General features: G+C 37.7%; 2 protein-coding genes across 6 annotated transcripts in view; one reads left to right on the forward strand and one right to left on the reverse strand.

Moving 5' to 3' along the window:
* The window catches only part of LOC127634918 (centrosome and spindle pole-associated protein 1-like), a 34,426-nt gene extending 27,657 nt beyond the window's left edge, over positions 1-6,769 (forward strand). For 2 of the 3 annotated variants that reach the window (XM_052114673.1, XM_052114672.1), the window contains 9 exons: positions 35-101; positions 193-319; positions 1,631-1,767; positions 2,348-2,482; positions 3,191-3,234; positions 3,398-3,461; positions 5,229-5,332; positions 5,546-5,696; positions 6,354-6,769. In XM_052114673.1, coding sequence (XP_051970633.1) covers positions 35-101; positions 193-319; positions 1,631-1,767; positions 2,348-2,482; positions 3,191-3,234; positions 3,398-3,461; positions 5,229-5,332; positions 5,546-5,696; positions 6,354-6,559 — 1,035 coding nt within the window. In that variant the 3' untranslated portion in view covers positions 6,560-6,769. The remainder of the gene's footprint in view (positions 1-34; positions 102-192; positions 320-1,630; positions 1,768-2,347; positions 2,483-3,190; positions 3,235-3,397; positions 3,462-5,228; positions 5,333-5,545; positions 5,697-6,353) is intronic. The other variant, XM_052114674.1, reaches the window with a different exon arrangement.
* Positions 6,770-8,199: 1,430 nt separating this feature from the next.
* The window catches only part of LOC127635084 (brefeldin A-inhibited guanine nucleotide-exchange protein 1-like), an 84,874-nt gene continuing 69,526 nt past the window's right edge, over positions 8,200-23,547 (reverse strand). For 2 of the 3 annotated variants that reach the window (XM_052114863.1, XM_052114861.1), the window contains 10 exons: positions 21,145-21,274; positions 20,748-20,883; positions 20,429-20,567; positions 19,951-20,020; positions 19,670-19,790; positions 17,054-17,193; positions 16,752-16,920; positions 16,362-16,500; positions 11,195-11,312; positions 8,200-9,504 (listed from right to left, as the gene is read on the reverse strand). In XM_052114863.1, the coding sequence (XP_051970823.1) occupies positions 9,313-9,504; positions 11,195-11,312; positions 16,362-16,500; positions 16,752-16,920; positions 17,054-17,193; positions 19,670-19,790; positions 19,951-20,020; positions 20,429-20,567; positions 20,748-20,883; positions 21,145-21,274 (1,354 nt within the window). In that variant the 3' untranslated portion in view covers positions 8,200-9,312. The remainder of the gene's footprint in view (positions 9,505-11,194; positions 11,313-16,361; positions 16,501-16,751; positions 16,921-17,053; positions 17,194-19,669; positions 19,791-19,950; positions 20,021-20,428; positions 20,568-20,747; positions 20,884-21,144; positions 21,275-23,547) is intronic. The other variant, XM_052114862.1, reaches the window with a different exon arrangement.

Raw genomic sequence — 23,547 nt, forward strand, 5'->3', positions numbered from 1 at the left:
GGAAAATTTACACAGTGTGTTTCTCTTCATATAGGTGCGTTCTATGTCAGTGCCACATTCACCCCCAGTGCCTGCCCGCAAGAACGAGATCAGGGCGACAGGTAACTTATTACATCATGTGGCCACGACAGAACTCCTCTTCTATCACAGGTGCTCAGGCTTATTAGATCTTGTCTGCTGAATTTGTATTAGAAGAAAAGGAGACTGTTATCAGGGAGTTATCTGCCTTGCGTAGACAGCTGCGACGTGAACAGAGACATCTGGAGGGGCAGTTAGTGCAGTCCAGCAGACATGGCAGTCCCTCTCCTGCTCCTGCCAGGTACATTTATAAACAATCTGCACAGACAAATTCCTAAGATTATGCATGTGTTTTACACCTTTATAATTATTCATATTATTTACAGTCCTTGTGTTTCATGTGTGATAAATTAGACCCTATATTCAAGTTGTGTTTTCCCTTACAAGTCTGATGAGCAAACATGCTTAAATTTCAACAGGCCATCAAATCAAAATTGGGAAAAGTTTGTGGCTTATAGGCCATCGCTGCTTTTCCACCATCGGGCCGAATGGTTCCGAGCGCAGTGAGCAAATGTTCCAGTTTCATTTCCACTTGACCACAGTTCAGCACTGCTTGATTGCAAAACTTTCATTGCCCTGCTTTCTTTGCAGAGTTAGCTAACCATGCGGAATGGCTTTAGTACGTGGCGACTCGTAATTGTCAGATTTTCCAATGCCAAGGTCACTCGTTGGTTTCTGGGTAGCTGCCAAAGTGTCCTATGGTGACGTTAATAAAATTGTATATTATGTTTAGTGTATCTTCGTGATTTTATGATTGTTTTAGCTAGTATAGTACTATTAGTAGTATTATTTTTCGATATGCCTTTTTGGTTTGGGTGATAGATTACACTTGCTAGCTCCTTAAAACATCATTTATATATCATTATATTACTTGTATAATATTTTGTAGCTTTTTAGCTAGTCTGGGAACTTTTACTTGTGTGTTTGTGTCCGGTGGCATGCACAACCCATCAGCAAATTATGGTAAATGTCTCGCCTTTTTCTCTTTGTTTTCCATTTTGTGACATGGGACATGTCTTTTCTGTGCTTTAGCAGAGTAAAAAACAGAAAGTCAGTGAAGATTTTGTATTTAAGTAATTCTGTGTAGAATTGTACAATTTCTCTTAGTTCTCTTCTGCCTCTTAAGTGCTACAGCAAGCTAAGCTTCTACTTCTGACAAGCATTAGCAAGTAGCAAATCAGCTTCATGGTTATGCAAGCTAAAGGCTATTAGCCTTAAACTATATCTCCTGCCCCAACTTCCTGTTTCAATAGTAAATAAATTAACATAAGTATGAAAACTGTGCTTGGCAAGTCACTTCATGGGGTTTTCAAGCATTTGCCCATTTAAGAGCTCTTTCGGGGTCTTTCACAGTAAACTGCTAATGTGATGTGGGGGTTAGGACTTTCTCTGAAGCAGATGTCAGTATTTTAAACAGGACTAAAGCAGTGTTGAATACATGATAATGCATCACAACTGATCTTGCATCTCTTTAAACATACTAATATTATCATGATTTTGATAACAGAATAAGGCATTTGTTTGTTACTATATGCATGCTTATTGGTAACAGGCAAAGAGAGCACCTCCCAGAGGATGTTTTCAAAATGGCGAGACTGCGCAAACAGGTCCCCTTCAGGAGGCCGGCTTCCTACACTGCAGCAGTAAATGTGCAGAATCTTCAGGAGTTTAACCGTCTGAAGTGCAGAGGTAAATGTGAACTGAACTTCCTGTCTATTACTTGCCACCCCTCAAGAAATGTTAAATTTTAAACTCTTTTAAAATGGGGAAGTATTTTCACACACAAAACAATGCACATCAGGGGCTCTTCCACTCAAGATTTAGTTTTTTTTTTTTTTAAAGAAGTAGAATTTAGGATTTACTTTTATCTGGTGATCTGACATGTTAAAACAATCTTGACAAATGCTTTTGGAGATTTAAGGTTTGGTATTTACACATTTAAGTGGACTGATTTGCCTTAAGGGTGCTTTGGTTTTAGTTTCTTAAGTGGAAGTCAAACTCTATTGTTCTCATACATAATGCATGCAGCCTTGATTGGTGGGAAATCATTGACATAGTGTTGTCATGTGACAAGGCTGTTGGCACAGACCCTTATGGAGAAATTAAAAAGATGGAAAGTATCAGCATTGCTATTATGATGAATGAATGTTTTACCATGTGAAGCTCAATGTCCGTATTCAGCATCACTGCATTTTATCTGTCAGAGTGATGCTGTAAACCAGGAGGAGAGGATGAATCATATCTCTCTCTCTTTGTGTGTGTGTGTTAGACGGTGCATCTCGTGAGGAGGTGCGGCAGGTGTTTCCTGATCCCCCCGTTGATGATCACAGTCTAGACATCCAGCAGCAGGCGCTGCTACGACAACAGCAACGAACCATCAACAGCCTGAAAGGCAGGGCAACTGGTCAGTCTGTGTATGTGTGCATGTTAGGAATGGAAATTTAGTGGTGGGAATTCAACATTCCATCTGTGCCATTTTCTTTTTTTTAATTGTTGATCTATGTGCATATACATCATACAGATGTTTAACACACTTTATGTGTAGATTTAAAGGTGCACGCTGTAACTTTTTGTTCATGTCATCTTGGACTTATCTAGTGGTGTGGATGCAGCGTCATTCAAAATCAATAGTTTTCAGTTACAGATGCCATTGTAGAAAATCACTATTCACAATAAACCATGATTCATTTAATCCAAGAGGGAAAGTGTCCAATAACAGGATGGTTACTGAGATTAAGCGAGTAGTATTCAGATGATCATGAGATTCTAAAATGGCAGCCCCCATGTGCGTACCCTCTCCCTGTAGAATATAACAGCTTTTATAAGGTTAGTGATGTGACTGGGGTCCTCATCTCATGTGAGTGCTCATGATTTTATACATGTTTCAAATTACAATTAATTTCTTTAGGAGAAAAACTTTTTATAACTGAGTGCACCTTTAACTGAATTCTGATTATTATGAAATGTTATTTTACTTATTGAAGTTTTTTCTTTTCATTGTTCTGTCTTCATGATTGATAATTGCTGTCACTTCTGAGCACTCGGTGTGTGCGTTTATATCACTGTTTTCACAAAGACTTTTTTTACATTCATTCCTGTATTCCCTGGGCAGATTACTTTGACCTGGTGTCTTCAGGCCATCAGCATCATGAGATGGTGAGTATATTGTCTGCACACTGGTGCACACATGATATCATGATTCAGTATTTGGATGACCCATTTTTCTGAGCCCATCAAGGTTATCTGCAGTCTGTTAGCACTCTCTTGACAGTTCTGGTTATTGACTTGACATTTATATTGATGTGTTTATCCCTCCCAGAGGGGGAATTCTGTGGAAGATCCGGGCAGACCCTCGCTGTTAGACTCAGAGAGTGCCTTTATTGGTAAGTTCCCTTGAAAGAAAAATCAGAAGAAAGCGGTTTACTCAGCCGTTAGTCACACTTGTTTTCTGTGCTTTTTCACCCGCAAAGTTGAGACTTTTAGAGCTATTAGATCAACATTTGGATGACGTACTGAAGTGTATGTCAGTACTGAAGAGTGTGGCTTACATATTCTTCCATGTACTAATGAGTGATGTATGTGTAATGGTTTCACTATACTCACAACAACCAAATTTCTCAAAATATGTTCACAAAACCAATCTGAAAATAGATATAAAATTCTCCTCACTAATTATTATTACTAATAAATGAAACCTAGTCTCATAAACTGTAACTTTATTTTTGCAAACTGGCCTTTTATGTGCCAAATTCTACTTTTGGTAAAATGAACACTAGAGACGCTACAACAACTGTATGATTTATTCACTTTCACACATTGCTATATTATCATATCATACTTTTACTCTAATGCATCATTTGAAAAATGACACATTTTAAAGCTTGCATTACAGACTACATATACACACTTATTCCAATGTGATTAGCCTTCGCTGTAGCTCACTTGATAGAGTATTGGACTTTGTACTCAAAAGATCATGGTTTTAGCCCAGCCAAGCATGCAAGATGACACGTGAAGAAAATGTCATAGAAGTGACACGAAAAGACATGGTTGCTTCAAATAAATGTGCTTCATGGTGCATTTTCTTTTAAGACACCATTGGTTAGGTTAAGGTTTTGGTTAAGGGTAAGGATATCAGTTTTGTTTACCTCTCATTTGCTTATAGGGGACTATTGGTTAGGTTTAGGTTGAAGTTTTAGGTTAGGGAGGTAGGTTTTACACATTAAAACTCTTGTGTGATCACGTCACCATTTCACTCGCTTTTGGCGCCCCCCCCCACTGGATATTTTACTGGGAAACTGCAGCCAAACATGTAATGAAGCAGGTAATTTTGTTTTGCAAAAATGTTGCCATGGTCACATGGTTTAAAAATTAACATTTCTTTCCTTGTGTTGACCTATTTCCTGTTGAAATAGGAAATTGTGGAAGAACATATGGAAGGATCTGTCCTTTTAGCCTTTAGTTTACAAATGTTTTTATTTTATACTCCCTTGCAAACGGGGAGTGATACATTTTGTTTTTAAATTTTCGCAGAAGAATACTGTAAATTTGAAAAGTCTAGTATAAAGCAGACAAAAATGAACAAAGCAGGAATATTCTAGCATACATGTGTCCTCAAAGCTAACAGACATAGACTAAAAGCCAAAAATCTCAATTACAATCAAAACATATTACAAACTGTCTGTTAGGGGTAGGATTGGTGTTACAGTGTAGTAATTATAAATAGCTTAATTTGAAGCCAAGTCTATTGGTGGTCATTACATGTATTTGGGTGTTCATATGTCCGTATGAGCAGCAGACAATGCGTGACACTGCACTCACACAGCTGCTGTCAGTGCCACCAGGGAATCTGTGCCAACCAGAGTGACAGCTATGCCAGACAGAAGAGAGACTGACTCTGGGGTTAAGAGAATGCCTGTTCTCATTGACACCCCAGAGAGATCGACATTCACCTTGTAAATAAATACCTGAACAGTCTTCAGTCTCAAATATTTTCAGCATCCTTTCATTGGTTCAGTTTCAATTATCAAGCCTTGATTGCAGGAGTCGAACATGTTAGAACTAGATAGAACACATCAAGAAATCTCAAGAGATCCACAGCTGTTATTGGAAAGTGTGACATTTTTTGTTCTCTGTTGTCTTCTTCACAGATCCCAGTGCCGATTCATTCCTTTTACAATCCCAGCATAACCAGAGAGATATACAAGTCTCTGCCAGATTGAGACCAACAACCAGGAAGGGGGATATCTCTAATGTAAGTGACATTGTGTACGGCAAGTAAGGGTGTAGTTCTCCGTGCTCTAACTAGAATCAGTGTTATGGATAATGAGAGGTTCCCAACCTTTTTTTGTCTGCTGAACCCATATGACCTAAATGATCTCAACATTTTGAATCTCTTTTTTTAAATTTAATGTATTGGCAAATACTTATCATATCACAAGTCGTTCCTTTTTTAAATTGTCTGTAGGATGTGATGTCCAGGTTCACCCGACCTGACAGTGGATCAGACAACAAGTCCCAGCACTCAATAACCAGCACAGAAATCGAGAAGCTGAGGGAACGCACAAGAAACAAGATGACATCACTGAATAACATGAGAGAACATGACTGGAGATCAGGTCAGGATCTCTGGTATCTGAAAGTAAAATCTGTTAACCAGAGTGTTAACATTACGTTTGTTCCACTTTGTAGTTTATTCTGGGCAAGAACTGCTTATTTAGACAGGAAGAGACATTTAAAATGACCAACCACAGCAGGATTTGTACGTGACATTTTGGGCGGATAAATTGGGGGGCAAATAAACTGAGAACAAAACAGAATATGCAGTTGTGCTCAAGCATATGTTGTTTTTCTTTCCACTATGTGTATCTCAAACGGCTCTTGAATATAATTCAAAGATTCAATGCCACAAACCTTGCAGATGTGTCAAATCTAGTGACTAGTTTTTCCTCGCAGGAGTGTTTCCTGAAGGACCGGTAAAAATCTGTGCATTTTGACCCCTGGAAATTGCGTTGAAACAGATTGGGGCTTGTAGTTTTGAGAAGGCTCTTGTCATTTATGTGAACATGCATCAGATGGTTAGTGAATAGTCAATGGGTGCTCTGTGGGTGTGCAGTGTGAGACTAGGTTTTTGTCAACAGGCTGTTCTTCGATTTAAATGACAACTTGCGTTTCCCCTTCCAAAAAAGTGTGAATCTTCTAATGAAAAACAGTTGTTTATGGGAAATATGAGGGTAAAATATCTAAACGTACTATAAATCTTTTGTGCTGTCTAGGGTACGCTTCAGGTGAAGGAGGGGAGGAGCTATGGTCACAGATTCCTCCTGTCCACCGGCGTGTTTCCATTGACACCATTGCCACAGAACCCTGGTTACGTCCTAGCTCCTTGGATACACTCAAGAAATTCATGGGCAGTCTCAGGCCATCTAGCCGGAACCACACAAGCCAGGACTGGGATGGCCCATCTACCTACCATGGTTAATATTAGTGCTGTTATCAAGACTTGAATTATGACTGCCAGTTTCACAACATCCTAACTTTCTAGAGCTATTTTATAAGTAACTCCTTAAAGCATACTTAAAGGGATAGTTCACCCAAAAATGAAATTTCTTTCTTAATTTCCTGACTTTCATGCCATCCCAGATGTGTTTGACTTTCTTTCTTCTTCTGTACACACTGATTTGTAGAAGAATATCTCAGCTCTTCAGGTCTTCACAATGCAAGTGAATGGGTAACAAAATTTCAAAGCTCTAAAAGCACACAAAGGCAGCATAAAAGTAATTCATAAGACTCCGGTGGTTAAATCCATATCTTCTGAAGCGATATAGTAGGTGTGAGTGAGAAACTGATCAATGTTTAAATCCTATATATATATATATATATATATATATCTATATCTCTTTCACATTTGCTTTTGGTTATTTGCATTCTTTGTGCATATCACCACCTACTGGGCTGAGAGGAGAATTAATAGGAAAAAAGGTCTTATATATTGATCTGTTTCTCACCCACATGTACCATATCGCTTCTGAAGACATGCATTAAACCACTGGAGTCTTATGGATTACTTTTATACTGCCTTTGTGCATTTTGGAGCTTCAAAATGTTTGCACCCAATCACTTGCACTGTGAGGTCCTACAGAGCTGAAATATTCTTCTAAAAACCTTCCTTTGTTCTGCAGAAGATTGAAAGACTTACACATCCGGGGTGGCATGCGAGTGAGTATAGGAGAGAATTTTCATTTTTCATTTAAAGCCAAAAAAGAATGGTACCTTAACAATTGTTTTACAATCCAATTTTTTTTTCTGTGATGGCATTTTAAATTCTTGTGAATGAAATATTACACTTCTAAAACACTTGCTATTGCATTAAGATTTCACTGCTAGGTGAATCTGCTTTCCAGTAGAATGGAGCAGCATTTGAGTCTGTGCCCTCCGGTCAGAGACTGCAGTCTTGACACTTTATATACTGTGACTCGGTGTGTAAATGCATAAACTGCATGAGTTCTGTCTTTTGTCAGGTGAGTTTTGGATTTGAGAAGTCTTAACGTGTGATTTGTTTGGTTTTACTTTTACTTCTCACTTTTATGATTGTTTTACTTTTAAAACATAAATAATATAGAAATATAAGCTTATGCAGCTAGAGGCTTAAACAGAAAAAATGAATATAAGTTAGAGCTTATTGACTCAATAAATGTTCTCTTGATAATGATCAAATACTACATCTGGTAAATGCATTTACTTCAAAATCACTCTCAATATGCCATAAAATGATTTCAAAAAGTTCATCAGGGCAAATTCAGCCCTCCCTTTTTGACCAAGTAATTTTCATTCATTTGATTTGCAGATGAATCGTTTTGACTGATGTTTTTGAAAAGAATGATTCACTGACAAACATTACTTTGGCTTGTGAGTTTTACTCTAAAATATTTCACAAGCTGCTCTTGTATAGAGCAGAGAAAAACTAGAAAATACATCTCTATAGAAATTACCATGACTTTTCCAGATATGGAAAACACTTTTAAAACACCCTTATTTTTTTCCAGGTTTTCATAACCATGGGAACCCTATGACCTGATTAAAATGTGTGCTAGCAATAATGACCTGTGCCACATACAGTTATACAGATAGTTTTATTCCATATAGAAAACTTTACAGGGCTGTACCATTACAGTTCACCTCACTAACCAGGAATGCTTCAGATTCTCATTTCTGTCGACAGTTTTAAAGCGCCGCTATCATTAATTTCTATACAATACAACCCCAAAGACAAGATTTTAAATATATTAACTTTTTCAAAAATTTGTACTCGTAGAGTGAAACTTGACTTCAAACAGGTGTACAAACCAGTGATTCAGATGCAGCTCACATTTAAGTTGCCCTCAATTTCTAAGTTCCAGTTTTTTCCTTTTTTAAAGGATCTCAGTTGCCCTCTGTGTTTAATTAAAAAAAAAAAGTGTCAGCATATATAAAATGGAGTAATCGAACTAATCAGTTTATATACTGTATAATTTAGAAATATCTAGCTGGACAGTTATGGAGGAATAGATGGCATAGTTCAATAATTTATCACAAAAGTAAAAATCTCCAGTGCATTTTTGATCAAGGAAACAAGTGCAGCAAATTCCGAGAAACCAACAAACAAACAAACAAAAAAATACAGAAAACAAAATCTAGTGTTGTGAGATTATATTACAAAGCTGGATTTCTATACCACTAGTTTCTTCTGAGGATTTATTTGTGCTAATGTTAGCCATTAGCAGTGCAAACATAACAAAATAAACAAATCTGAATCAAATGAGGAAACACTAGGCTGCTTGCTTGATACCAAACCCTTCTTTCCTCCAAACAGCTTTTAATATTATGCCAAGACACTTCTGAAATATATTTGGACCTTCTGAAGCTCTCAAAAGTCAAGCATTTGAATAGTAGTAGCGATTCTGTATCCTCATTATGTTTTACATAATTTGATTCTATTGTACAAGGCTTTGTCGTTTGTCCTGTTGGCAGGGCACGATTCCTGGTCTGTGACTGGTTGTTTGTCCACAGCACCCCATGAGAGGGCAAACAGGGGGTTGATATAAGTACCATAATAATAAAACTCAACTCTCTGATGTAGTCCACTCTTTCCTGGACCTCTTCATTGGTTGCAGGAGATCAGATTACCACATCCTACACTGTTCAAAACAGCAGATTAAAAGAGAGGAGCTTCACAACAGACAGGTACTGCTGCTCCTAGGTGCTGTGGGGCGTTTGGGAGCTTGGAGGCTGATCCGAGGCCCGTTGTGGTTCCAAACTGTGTGTGATCTGGAACACCAATCCGATGCGCAGGAAGAACTTGCGCAGCACGGCCCTCAGCTCTGGGATCAGGTCAAACTGCATGATCTCACACAGAAGAGGGTAATATCTCGACGCGTGGGCCTTGAACTGCAAAGCAAAGAGGAATATAATTTGAATTCCTTTACATTTTCACACCGCATGCTCCGGTGTAATCAAATTAGACTTGTGGTAATTATTACAACCAGGTGTGCGCTCATAATTGGTTATATTAACACAAACGCACAGTTTTGTCTCTGTCAGACTCGGTAATGCATTAGAGCTAGAATTGAGGCAGATTAAAAATGACTGATCATTAATCATTCATATGAATCTGTTACTGCTGACAGGGCAATAAAGGTTCAATTATAGTTAAGCTTTTCCTTTCAATAGATCCAGCTCCTGTGCTATGGACAATGAGTTTCCCAAAAACATTTTGTCAGCTGAACCCATATGACCTAAATGATCTCAATATTTTGAACCTATCATATACGTAGCTTCTGAAGATGTGGATTAAAACACGAGTCATATGGATTACTTTAATGCAGCCTTAATGTGATTTTTGGAGCTTCAAAAAGTTAGTCACCATTAACTTTGATTTTGTGGACCTACAGAGCTGGTATATTCTTCTAAAAATCTTGTTTGAGTTCTGCAGAAGAAAGTCAAACACATCTAAAATGGCATGAGGGTGAATAATATAAAAAAAATATTAACTCAGCATTTATTATTAAATTTAATTATTATTAATACTATTTTTATAGCTATTATTATAATTTCAAACAACAACAACACCGTGATATTCAATATGTAGTTTTTGCATGTGCCGAAATAACACGTGCACACATATAATTGCACATTTACTGTAATTACGAAAAACATTTTGTGATGCATTTGCTAAATTTGTCCAATATACAGAAGTAGCAGGTGTCTAAAAAAATGTATTGCCAAATCTGTTTATATTTCTCACTTTGCGCTCACAGTTTTGAATGAATCCGTCAAATCTGGTCAGGTGTGTGGTCGGAAATGGTTTTGTCACACAAGTTGAAATATTTCAAGTTCAACCCAGTCAAGCCAAAGCTTTGTAAAAATCATATTCGAAAATGTTGCATCCGGAGATGGGCAGAACACATCGCAGCCCCTGTGCGAGTCTTCATTGGAAATAAGACATCTGTTCAATTATCTGAGAGTGGTGGTTGCATAGTGGGCTAAAGCACATAACTGTTAATCAGAAGGTCGCTGGTTCAATCCCCACCACCATTGTGTCCTTTAGCAAGGCACTTAACTCCAGGTTGCTCCAGGGGGATTGTCCCTGTAATAAGTGCACTGGAAGTCGCTTTGGATAAAAGCGTCTGCCAAATGCATAAATGTAAATTATCTGTTGTTTGTCGGATGCAGGCAGCTTTACTGCTTTTAGAATATATTTGAATATATATATATTAAACATATTGCCATTCTTCCACTAGAAGATATAGTCCTTGACATGTAAACAATAACAACATCATTCTTAGGGTGCAGCACAGTGATATAGCAAACAGGTGTTTAGCGCCGCTGGAATCAACATCTACATCTTTGTGTTATATTTCGTTTGTTTACATTTTTTACATGTAATTTATGTATTTTGTAAAAATACACTTGCTTTATTTAATTTGGCATTTTGTCTTTGCCATTACAATCGTATGAACCCACTTGCAGTTCCAGTATGAACCACTAAGGGACACTAACCTCCAGTTGAGTAACCCTGGATGAAATCTGTGAATTCACATTCTGCAGTTTGTTAATGTGTGTTTAATGAGGCACTCACTCTGTCATCACTGATCTTGAGCACTTTGGTCAGGAAGAGCAGCAGCAGGTTGGTCCAGGCCTCACGGTGGCTCTCAGATGTCAGGGTGAGGAAGTAGGCCACAGCATCACTGCACACACTGAGAGATGAACAAAGTGACAGAATGAGAGAGCTGTTTGAATGCATTAGATATTTTACACAGATATATTTAACTTTTTCTAAAACTTGAGAAAAAGTTTTTTAATGAGGTCTTTTGTTCCTTTTTTTTTCTCCCAATAACTAGCCATGCAGCAGTTTACTTTTACTAAAGTTCCTCTGGTAAGCAGTTTTTTAAATTTTATTGTCATTATATTTTTAACAACAGAGGTGGACTACACTGCATTGTTCTCTTGCATTTTGGCAGAAACTATTGTTATGGTACATTTTTGTATGTGTGTAAAATAGGAATCTTATAACAGAGATGCATTAGTGCCTAAGACAAACCCTCAGCCTGTCACATGCATCTTAATTTAGCTTGAATGAGTATAAAATTAATTACTAGGCACCTGTCGTATAGCCTAAGAGTCATGGTGACCTCTGCTATGACCTGAAAGTCTCCTCTCTATTGTCTTATATATCCATCTGCCCTGCAGCCTCCTCCGCACACATAATCTCATCTAAATCTCCTTTATCCTAGTTAAGTGTGACTGCACTCTCACACACACACATTTAGAGAGCCGCTGGGCTGGTAAACAGTGACTGATTAGCAGCTCTTATAGTCTTTCTGCAAAAAAGGATGCCATAGTCTAGTCTGCCCTTTCTCATGACTGCACCCCATTAGCAGTGCTGCCTTTGAGATGCATAGAGAGTGAAATGGACATCTTGGTATTATGTACCACTCAATATTCCGTGCTCAATTGAGTCAGCTTCTCGTTAGAACTAGGATTGTGTACATACTAATACACTAGTCTTACAAACAAGACGGGTCTGTCTTTAAGGGATCACCCTCATGCCATCCCAGATGTGTTGACTTTCTTCAGCAGAACACAAATTAAGAATTTTTTAGAAGAACATTTCAGCTCTGTAGGGCCATACAATTCAAGTGAATGGTTATCAGAACTTTGAATCTCCAAAAATCACATAAATGCAGCATAAAAGTAATCCACCAGCCTTCTGGAGATATAGATTTAGTATAGATAGGTGTGCGTGTAAAACAGATCAAGATCTCTTACTATAAATCTCCACCTTTAACTACCAGTAGGTGGCGATTTGCATGAAGAATTTAAATCGGCAAAAAAAAAAAAAAAAAAGGGAAATTGAAAGTGGAGATTTGTTGAAGAAAACATCAATATTGTTCTGTTTCTCACTCACACCTATCATATAATTTCTTAAGACGTGGATTTAAACACTGGAGTCGTTTGGATTACTTTTACGCCACCTTTGTGGTTTTTGGATTTTCAAAGTTCTGGTCACCATTCAGTTACATTGTATGGACCTACAGAGAAAAAAAATCTTAATTTGTGTTCTGCAGAAGTAAGAAAGTCATTCACATCTGGGATGGCAAGAGGGTGAGTAATGATGAGAGAATTAAATTTTTTGGGTGAACAGTATCCATTTAAGGAAGCCCTTACGTTACCAATAAAAAGTAATTTGTTTTGGTAGTGACCTCTGTGTGGGCTGTGCTTCGTAAATACTGTAGTTACACTGGATAATCACAATTGATGGGCATATAATTATTATAAAAAAAAGGACAAAAAGTGCAACTGAAAGTGCATCTGTCTGAGTCCCATAGAACGACAAGGAACACCCACTACACCACTTGGCCATTTGAAATAACTGCCCCCCATGGGATCATAAAGCAATTCTATTGGCTAAAAGAACTACCATATTTTCCAGAAATAAAAAATGTCATCATCTGAAAGGTACATAATTTATACACTGTCAGACAAAAGTTGTAATAATGTAAAGATTTTGCTTATGGAAAGGAATTGGTACTTTTATTCACCAAAGTGGCATTCAACTGATCACAATATATAGTCAGGACATTAATAACGTGAAAAATTACTTTTACAATTTAAAAACTACTTCACAGAGTTCTCATCAAATAATCATCCACGTGCAGCAATGACAGCTTTACAGAGCCTTGTTATTCTAGCTGTCAGTTTGTTCAGATACTCAGGTGACAATTCACCCCACACTTCCTGTAACACTTGCCATAGATGTGTTATGTTGGGCATTTTTCGCACAATTTTCCAATTATCTGTGTTTCTTTGCCCACTCTAACCTTTTAATTTTGTTTTATTTTCAAAAGTGGCTTTTTCTTTGCAATTCTTCCCATAAGGTCTGCTCCCCTGAGTCTTCTCTATACTGTTGTACATGAAACTGGTGTTGAGCGGGTAGAATTCAATGAAGCTGTCAGCTGAGGTCATGTGAGACGTCTATTTCTTTGTTAGAGCCAGTTGTCCTTTGTCTTTGGAGACTGTAGTGCACACCTTTGAATGAAATCTTCAGTTTTTTGGCAATTTCAAGCATTGTATAGCCATCATTCCTCAAAACAATGATTGACTGATGAGTTTCTAGACAAAGCTGTTTCTTTTTTGCCATTTTTGACCTAATATTGACCTTAAGACATGCCAGTCTATTGCATACTGAGGCAACTCAAAAACAAACACAAAGACAATGTTAAGATTCATTTAACAAACCAAATAGCTTTCAACTGTGTTTGATATAATGGAAAGTGATTTTCTAGTACCAAATTAACAATTTAGCATGATTACTCAAGGATAAGGTGTTGGAGTGATGGCTGATGTAAATGGGTCTTGTCTAGATTTGATCAAATATTTTCAAATATTGATGGTGCTGTTGTTTTACATCAGTAATGTTCTGAATATACTTTGCGATCAGTTGAATGTCACTTTGGTGAATTAAAATACCAATTTCCTTCTGAAACAGCAAAATCTGCACATTATTCCAAATAATTTTGATGGAAACATCAGTCATAGAGACAGTAGGAGCACTGATGTACACAGAATGGGGGCTACAGAGGTATAAGCTCCTACGCCTTTCATTTAGAAATCTAAAGGTGCCCTTTTAAGCTGAAGTGCCATTAAGAGCACAGAGATTTAAGCGGATGTGTCTTTACTACAGCACAACAACCCCCTCCGTTAACAAGTACTGCCCCCCCTCCCCCCCAACAACCATTCATAACATTATTGTACTAACAATCTCTAGACCGCTCCACACATGCCCACAAAATTATAATTCATCAAACACGTAATAAAACATTCATGTTGTTGAGTTTTAGTCAATTAGTTGACCATCGTGACCCATCCCTAGTTATAAGAGTGTTCTAAAACTTAATTTGTTACCACTAACGCCTGTCAGTCAACTAATCGTAGCTATGCTGCACAAAAGCAGGTCCTAATGGTACATAAAATCATCTTTCTCTCTTGGATCTCTGCCAGAGCAACAATACCTGCAGCCTCTGTAGCAAAATTCAATTAACCAAACCCACACTCTCTATTCAGGAAGTATGTGGCAAAGTGACTTTGCCATCATAAAATTTTTTATAAATTGCTTACAGGAACCAACATGACTTTTAATGCACTGCCCATATGTTTTAAGGTTATACAGAAAGTTAATATGACTCCCAACTGCACACCGGGTTCCTGAAAGGCAGTCTTTGAATGATCTCATCCAAAACTCCAGTAGGAACTATAACCAGCAGATGTTATTGGATTCTTTGAATCCTGTTGGATGTTGTGTTGCTGAATCTTGGGGCAAAGAAAACGACATGTTGTACTGGAATAGTGTCAAGCTTATGGACCGTTTTGAGGAAGGGGTGTTAAAATCCTAAAAGGATTTTTTTACAGTGCACATGAAATCAAAATATACCCAATTTACTTTCTTAAAACACATACCTGGTCTTATAGTGCATGATTCATATCTTCTTTTACTTGAAAATCCATCACATTAGACAAGTAAATTGGGTTGTGCAAGCCTTTTTATGATGACTTTAAATTCCTTTTGATGTCATACAGGGCAATTTATCCTATTGTTAATCATAACTGTCCTATGGGGAACTATGAGTTCTAAAAAATCTTGTTTTTATATTAGTTTGTAATCCTATAAGATTACAGCATTGAGAATCCCATTTAGAATTGGTTCCAAATTATGATTCTAATTCTAATAGGAATCCAATACAGAATTCTTATTGAAGACAGCCATTTTTGGACCAAGGCTTCTGTGCATTTAACTGAACTCATTTGTATTAACTAAATGTGAGGGCAATTAAAAAAAACCTTGTTTCCAAAATAAAAACGTTGTCAGTAACACTTTATAATAAGGTTGTATTTGTTAACATTGGATAAAGGAATAGTTTGCCTAAAAATTCTAATTCTCTCATCATTTACTCACCCCGAAGCCATCCCAGATGTGCATGACTTTCTTCCGAAGGACACAAATAAAGATTTTTAGAAGAATATTTCAGCTCTGTAGGTCCATTCAATGCAAGTGAATGGTAGCCAGAACTTTGAAGCTCCAAAAAGCACATAAAGGAAGCATAAAAGTAACCCGTACGACTCCAGTTTTACTCCATATCTTCTAAAGTGATATGATAGGTGTGGGTGAGAGACAGATCAATATTTAAGTCCTTTTTACTATAAATTCTCCTCCCTGCCCAGTAGGTGGCGATATGCATGAAGAATGCAAATTGCCATAAAACAAAAGAACAACAATGTGGAAGTGGAGCTTTATAGTAAAAAGGACTTAAATATTGAAGGTGAGTAAATGTTGAGAGAATTTACATTTTTAGGTTACTATTCCTTTAATGCATTCTGAAATAACATGGACTAAAATATAGTTTATCAATAAATTAACATGAACCACGATTAATAAATCCTACTAATAAATATTGTTGATTTTTAGTTCATGACACCTAATGCATTAAAACTATTGTTAACGATTAGAAGCTTATTGTAAAGTGTTACCACTTTGTCAACTAATAAAATGATTGCATGTATGCACACTCATGTTTCCTCTTGTCAAACACACTCAGTGCTGCTAGAACTGGAGTAGAGGGGATGATATGAACTGTACCACACGCAAACAGCAGAGGCTATGAACATGTAATTAGCTGAATAATGTTTACATTGCTGCAGGGCCTAAAAGCACAGCGGTTCTGGCCACAAACACGACTGTGATGTCTTACTTGAGTAGTCTCCTCTGCACCTCCTCCCAGGCATCTTGCCTGCTGTGGTCCGCGTACATGCAGAAAAGGATGCGCAGGCCACATGCCAGGCTGCTGGTCTCCTGTTTCAGCAGATTGGGCTTTGACTTCCCTTTGAAACCTGATCATTCACACAGACACAATGAGCTCTTTTAATGTGGGACAGGAGAAGACATCAAGCCAGAAGTGAGAAAGACTTTCCATTAGGCCTTACAGGTGGTTCTATCTGATAACGGGAAGACTTAACGTATCCTGGTGGCTCTTTTATGGGCCAAAATCAAGTCATAACAATGGATATTTTTCTTGCATCTCCAGTTTCTAACAAAAAAGCAATGATCAGGATTCATTCTCATCTAAAATTAGATTACTGACCGGCCTTCCACAGTGCAGTCCTCTGTTCATTATTAGAGTTGAAGGCCTTTGCAAAGCAATGAGACTCCAGAAGACAGTCAAGCAGTTTAAAGAGCTGTTCTGAGGTTAGGTAGCGAAACATTCCCTGGTCCTGAGTATCCACATGTACATCAGCGTCCAGAGCATCTCTCTGCAGGAAAACACTTCATTTAGACAGTATAACTGACTAGAAGTCAAGTTCTAATCTTGCCCCCTCTCTCACTCTCCATCAAAAAGTGAAGAAAAAACCCCATTAGAGTTTAGGATAGATGCAATGCAAACACCTGTGCTGCTGCAAAGTTCTCAGCATCCTCCTTCTTACTGGTCGCCGGAAAGAACACAATGTTGTCTATAGTCTGAATGAGCTCCAGCTGCACCACACACTTTATAAGTAGAGCTGCAAACAGATGCTGTTCCTGCACTTCTAGGGAGGAAAAGCATAGGAAACAAAGTGAACAGCTGACCAGAAATTAGCTAGTGGCTAAAGACTGATTAGATCTGCAAAACTTTCCATTGAATGTGTTTTGGGTATATTAGTTTGTAAGCAGGCTAATAAATAATAAATAAACCAGTTTAAATGTTTTTTTTTTTCAATTCATAATAATTATTAATGATTATTATACGGCTTTCATAAATACTTAATTCTGATTGGTCAATTGCTGCATTCCAATACAAATACTTTTGTGGCATGACTGCTAATCTGAATAGCCCAACTAACTGTAGTCCCAAGAAACCGATATCCTACAAAGTTTCTTAGTGGAAGCTTGAAGCTAATCTACATGAAAGCAAAAAAAATAAATTTTACTTAATGTGCATACTGTATACACTGCTGGCCAAAAAAGTCACAGTTTGGATTCAAGGCAGTGTTATGATCTGGGGTTCCTTCAGTTAGTCAGGTCTAGGCTCAGCAAAGTTATGTAGCAATAAAATGAAGTCAGCTTACTACCTGAATGACCAGATTATCCCACCATTCCCTGGCAACACAGGCATATTCAAAAATGACAATGCCAATATTTATCAGGCTCAAATTGTGAAAGAGTGGTTCAGGGAGCATCAGAAATGGCCACCACAGGGTCCTGATCTTAACCCCATTGAAAGTCTTTGGGATGTGCTGAAGAAGACTTTACGGAGTAGTTGGACTCTCCACTCATCAATACAAGATCTCGGACAAAAATAAATGCAACTCTGGATGGAAATAAATGTTGTGAAATTGCATAATGTTGTTGAAACAGTGCCACAAAGAATGCACACCATAATCAAAGCTAAAGGATTCCAACGAGGTCCAATTAGTGTATGCAACATTTATTTTGCCAGACAGTGTATATACACTCACCTAAAGGATTATTAGGAACACCTGTTCAATTTCTCATTAATGCAATTATCTAATCAACCAATCACATGGCAGTTGTTTCAATGCATTTAGGGGTGTGTTCCTGGTCAAGACAATCTCCTGAACTCCAAACTGAATGTCAGAATGGGAAAGAAAGGTGATTTAAGCAATTTTGAGCGTAGCATGGTTGTTGGTGCCAGACGGGCCGGTCTGAGTATTTCACAATCTGCTCAGTTACTGGGATTTTCACGCACAACCATTTCTAGGGTTTACAAAGAATGGTGTGAAAAGGGAAAAACATCCAGTATGCGGCAGTCCTGTGGGCGAAAATGCCTTGTTGATGCTAGAGGTCAGAGGAGAATGGGCCGACTGATTCAAGCTGATAGAAGAGCAACTTTGCCTGAAATAACCACTCGTTACAACCGAGGTATGCATCCTCTGATGGCTACTTCCAGCAGGATAATGCACCATGTCATAAAGCTCGAATCATTTCAAATTGGTTTCTTGAACATGACAATGAGTTCACTGTACTAAAATGGCCCCCACAGTCACCAGATCTCAACCCAATAGAGCATCTTTGGGATGTGATGGAACAGGAGCTTCGTGCCCTGGATGTGCATCCCACAAATCTCCATCAACTGCAAGATGCTATCCTATCAATATGGGCCAACATTTCTAAAGAATGCTTTCAGCACCTTGTTGAATCAATGCCACGTAGAATTAAGGCAGTTCTGAAGGCGAAAGGGGGTCAAACACAGTATTAGTATGGTGTTCCTAATAATCCTTTAGGTGAGTGTATATATATATATATATATATATGTGTATATATCTCAATAAATGCAGTGTAATGGGCCTAGGTAGGTCAGCGAGTAAAGACGCTGACTACCACCCCTAGAGTCGCAAGTTCGAATCCAGGGCATGCTGAGTGACTCCAGCCAAGTCTCCTAGGAAAACAAATTAGCCCAGTTGCTAGGGAGGTTAGAGTCACATGAGGTAACCTCCTCATGGTCACTATAATGTGTGGTTCTCGCTCTCGGTGGGGCACGTTTCGAGTTGGAGAATAGCATGAAGCCTCCACACAAGCTATGTCTCACGTAATGCGCTCAACAAGCCACGTGATAAGATGCGCAGATTGACGGTCTCAGACGTGGAGGCAACTGAGATTCGTCCTCCACTACCTAGATTGAGGCGAGTCACTACGCTACCACAAGGACTTAGAGCACATTGGGAATTGGGCATTACAAATTGGGGAGAAAATTTTTTATAAATAAAAAATAAATAAATGCAGTGTAATAAGTGGACAATTTACAGTTAACTGGTCATTATCGCAAAATAAACTACTTCAGGGTGATACAAAACCCCTCTGCTTCATGTCAGGTCCTGATCATCCTATTGGATTTTATTTTATAATGACCAGCAGAATGTACTGTATATTATCACTTACTAATTAAACAAGCTAAGGTAAGTTTGTTAACTTTTGTTAATCCCAAAAAAATACACGTAATCAACCAAAAAGGGTAAAAAAGATTTAATGAACCTAATGCGGACGTCTGTCAACCCTGATCCATACCTAAAGCCACACTGAACTGACTCTGTCTTCGGTTGTCAGCCAAAGACTTCTCCATACTGCTCACAGACTGCTGGTCATCTGATCGCGTCTGAATATCCACAGACTTCTGAGAAATAGAGTCCTGTAAGCACCAGACAAGTACTTAATAACATTATCACATTAAAGGAACTCAAACAGCACTTATTGCAAGAAGAGTGTCTGGATGAGAAGACCCTCCATGAAAGCACTTAAGTAAACACCACTTCCACATTTAGCATGGTGTTGAAATCTTATCTGAATACCAGCTGTTTATCTGAGTCCAGTTGAGTCACATGATCTCCCTCCGTACCAGCCGGTCTCCATGTCAACAGCCTGTAAACAACAAAAGATGAATTTATTATGGAAATTAATAATGCAAACCATCAATTCAATCCAAAACACCATAAATGTATCATAAAAGTGGTTCATGATGCAAGTATTTTGCCATACAAACTAATATGAACAGACTAATATGTACAAATTCTGTCTGTTCCACAAACAAAGCTATCGTATGGCTTCAGAAGGCTTGGAATACAGTGTACAAATCATATGGACCACTTTTATGGTGCTTTTTTGTTATTATGAAGCTTGAGGGAGCACCTGTCCCTTTTCCCTTTCAAAATATGGAAAAGAGTAAAAATCACCATTTGTGTTTCACAGAAGTCGTCATATTGGTTTGGAACCTATATGAGGACATGCAATTTATTTCTGGGTGCACTATCCCTAAGATTCAACACTCACATATGTGGGATGGTGGTTTTGAAGATATCTAGCATACAGTTGCAGGTTTTGTCCCAGGTCTCAGGATTAAACTTCTCACCATTAAGTATGACCACGTTTTCAAGGCAATTAGTGCCTGATCTGGCTAACTGCTCATTATCTGTGGGAAGAAAGGATGCACAGAGTGACATCATGACCTGAAGACTTTGTACATATGCATTTCAATGAATTGGCTATATATAGTAAATAAGAACCTTTGCTTTTTGGATCTTCAAGCTTTCAGTCTAATGCATAATATTACTATTATAATATTACATATGTTTAATCCAGGTACACTCACCTTGCTGCACACACCAGTAGAGCTGAGAGAGGATATCATCTAACAGAACATCACTGAGAGATTCAAAGTACTGAGTGAAAACATCACAGATTGCATAAAGTGCATGATTACAGGTAGTGGTCATCCATTCTGCTTTCTGTGGGATGAGACAAAACAGAACATTAGCTTTAGTAATCCATCCTGGTTCACAATACTGCAGCGGGCCTATCTGATTATGTTTGAATTCAAAAGAGAAGTCCTCTATCCAAGCAATTTTAATGCTGGTGAAACATTCTAAGATTTTGCATTTCCTCCAGTGAAAAATGATCCATCCTAGTTCAACATTTGTGGAGATCATCAGATTATTTCACCTTATTTCCTGTAATCATAAGAGTTTTCAGTGGCGACGTTGACTTGCCTCTGTCTGTTGCTCAGGAAGCTTCATGTTGTCGAAGATTCTGAATACGATACGGAACAGATCCTGCCACCAGTGTTTCTCGTAGGTGTGACCGTACGTCTTCATCACCTCAAACATCACCGTCAGACCCCTGACAAACAAACACACAATTGAGCTAGTTAACATGCATACCAATATACTGAATACTCCCAAAAATCAGCTTATTTAAAAAATTAGACAAAGCAAGAAATCTGCGTTCACATGACATTTGAAATAATCACGTTATTCTCTGCTTTTGACATCAGACCGTGAAGAGGAATGCACACAACATTTGTGCATATTGCATAAGCCCGTTAGAATGGCGGTTATGAGGTTTACATGCAACAAAAATCATGTAAAAGGCAAAAATCAACCTGTATCGATCAGTTTATTCTTACGCCATTTATGACCTTCAACCAATTAAGAAAAGCTTAATGCATTAACATGACCACACACGTTGTTGGCTTATTAACCCTCTGGGGTTTGAGGGTGTTTTGGGCCCTGGAGAAATTTTTACATGCATTGACATTTGTGCTTTTTTCAGTTGCTTAAAAACATATTAATGGCTAAAGTCTGATAACACTGTATTCAGCACAAACTAGGCTACAATAATATGTGAGCAACATGCATGTACAGGTTTGTATTTTTGAGAAAATAATGTTTATGCATGGTTTTTGAAAAAACTACTATTTTCTAATTATACCAAAAAAACTAATTAAGTCACTGAAATAAGGCCATATAACACATACTCTCTTGTGCTTAGAGTTTATGCTACAAAATGATGTGAAAACCATCCTGATCACTCATTCAAACAAAACAATATAGTAATTTAACTTTTGTAAGACACTTTTAGTGTTGATAGGTAATATGCGGTAATATGGAGGTCAATTAACCCCTGTACAAATACCCTCCCCTGGGCCTATCAATGAGGAATTGAGAATGAATGTGAGGAAACTTAATGATCCAAATCAAGTTTTAAGTTAAAAGAAGTAATCTGACTATATATTTTCTTTACATAAAGACTTTACTTAATTTTAGACCTACACTACCGTTAAAAGAAGTCTCTTCTGCTCACCAAGACTGGATTTGTTTGATCAAAAATACAGAAAAAACATTGCTATTCTGAATTCTTTTTACAATGTAAAAGAACAGTTTTCTGTTTAAATATATTGTAAAATGCAATTTGTGATCAAAGCTGAATTTTCAGTATCATTACTGCAGTCTTCAGTGTCATATGATCCTTCAGAAATCATTATAATATGATGATTTTCTAATATGGGCATATTTAAAGTGCATTTTACTCATTATAACCTGAACACATATTTGCAAGCACAAGCTTTGTTGATGATGATAATGAGGCATTTTAAACACTAGATAAATTATAATCTAAACATATTATTTTTATATCATATTACATATAATATTTATATCATACAGCACACAATTTACATGTATATATAAAATAGCATGTCAACTAACGAAAACGAATTGACTTACTCGTCTGAAATTGTATCCTCCGCTGGATCAAGTCTCTCTTCAAAATACAAACGTTCATCGGAGTCCCGCTTTTCTTCTGAGGAAAATGTTAAATCTTCCATAATATCCTGTAGCTTTCTCGCCCGCTTATCATTGCAAACGCACAGAAAAATGAATGAAAAATGTTTACAACCTCAGAGTCGGGGGGCGTGTTCATTAGCGTTGATCGTCTCAGCACATTATCGTATGAATGGCGCGCTCTGCTGGTGGGTGGGATCACATTACAGATAATTCGATAGCCTAGTAAAAACTGTACATCGCTTTGTTTCAAACAGATTGCATTGCAGGAGAATGTTTGTTTTAAATTGGAATAGTTTTATTTAAAAGAAGACATTTTAAGCTTTCTTTAGACATATGTTTCATGTTTGTCTGATAAGTATTCGCGGAGTTTCAGTTCATTTTTGTGACGTGTTTCTGAAATATGCTCGCAAATATGCACACAGAGACAGCTGAAAGCTCATCACTGTTTTATATTTCTTTATTTTAAAAAAGCACAAGATTTTGTTGTTATTGTGAGTGTACACAAATAAAAGAAGACCCTTTATAGTCTCTAATGATGTCTTACACTTATCTGTATACCCAAAAATGACAGAGTATTTTGACGAAATGACGAAAATATCCAGCAGGACGTGCCGGCGCGTCAGTCGACCCCAGAGGGTTAACCTCATGCAACCCCACATCCTCCTTTGCAGACTTTATGTTTGGTCTTCGCTATATACTGAGTAATTTAATCTTATTTAAACCAAATGATCTCAGCTCAGAACACTCTGGGCTGTCAGTAAATGGTTAAACTTTTGATGCACCTAGTTACGTGACAAAATAATATGGCGCCAATGGCAGTGGATGTTT

The sequence above is a fragment of the Xyrauchen texanus genome, chromosome 42, assembly GCF_025860055.1.
Source record: "Xyrauchen texanus isolate HMW12.3.18 chromosome 42, RBS_HiC_50CHRs, whole genome shotgun sequence".
In the NCBI taxonomy this organism is placed as follows: Eukaryota; Metazoa; Chordata; class Actinopteri; order Cypriniformes; family Catostomidae; genus Xyrauchen; species Xyrauchen texanus.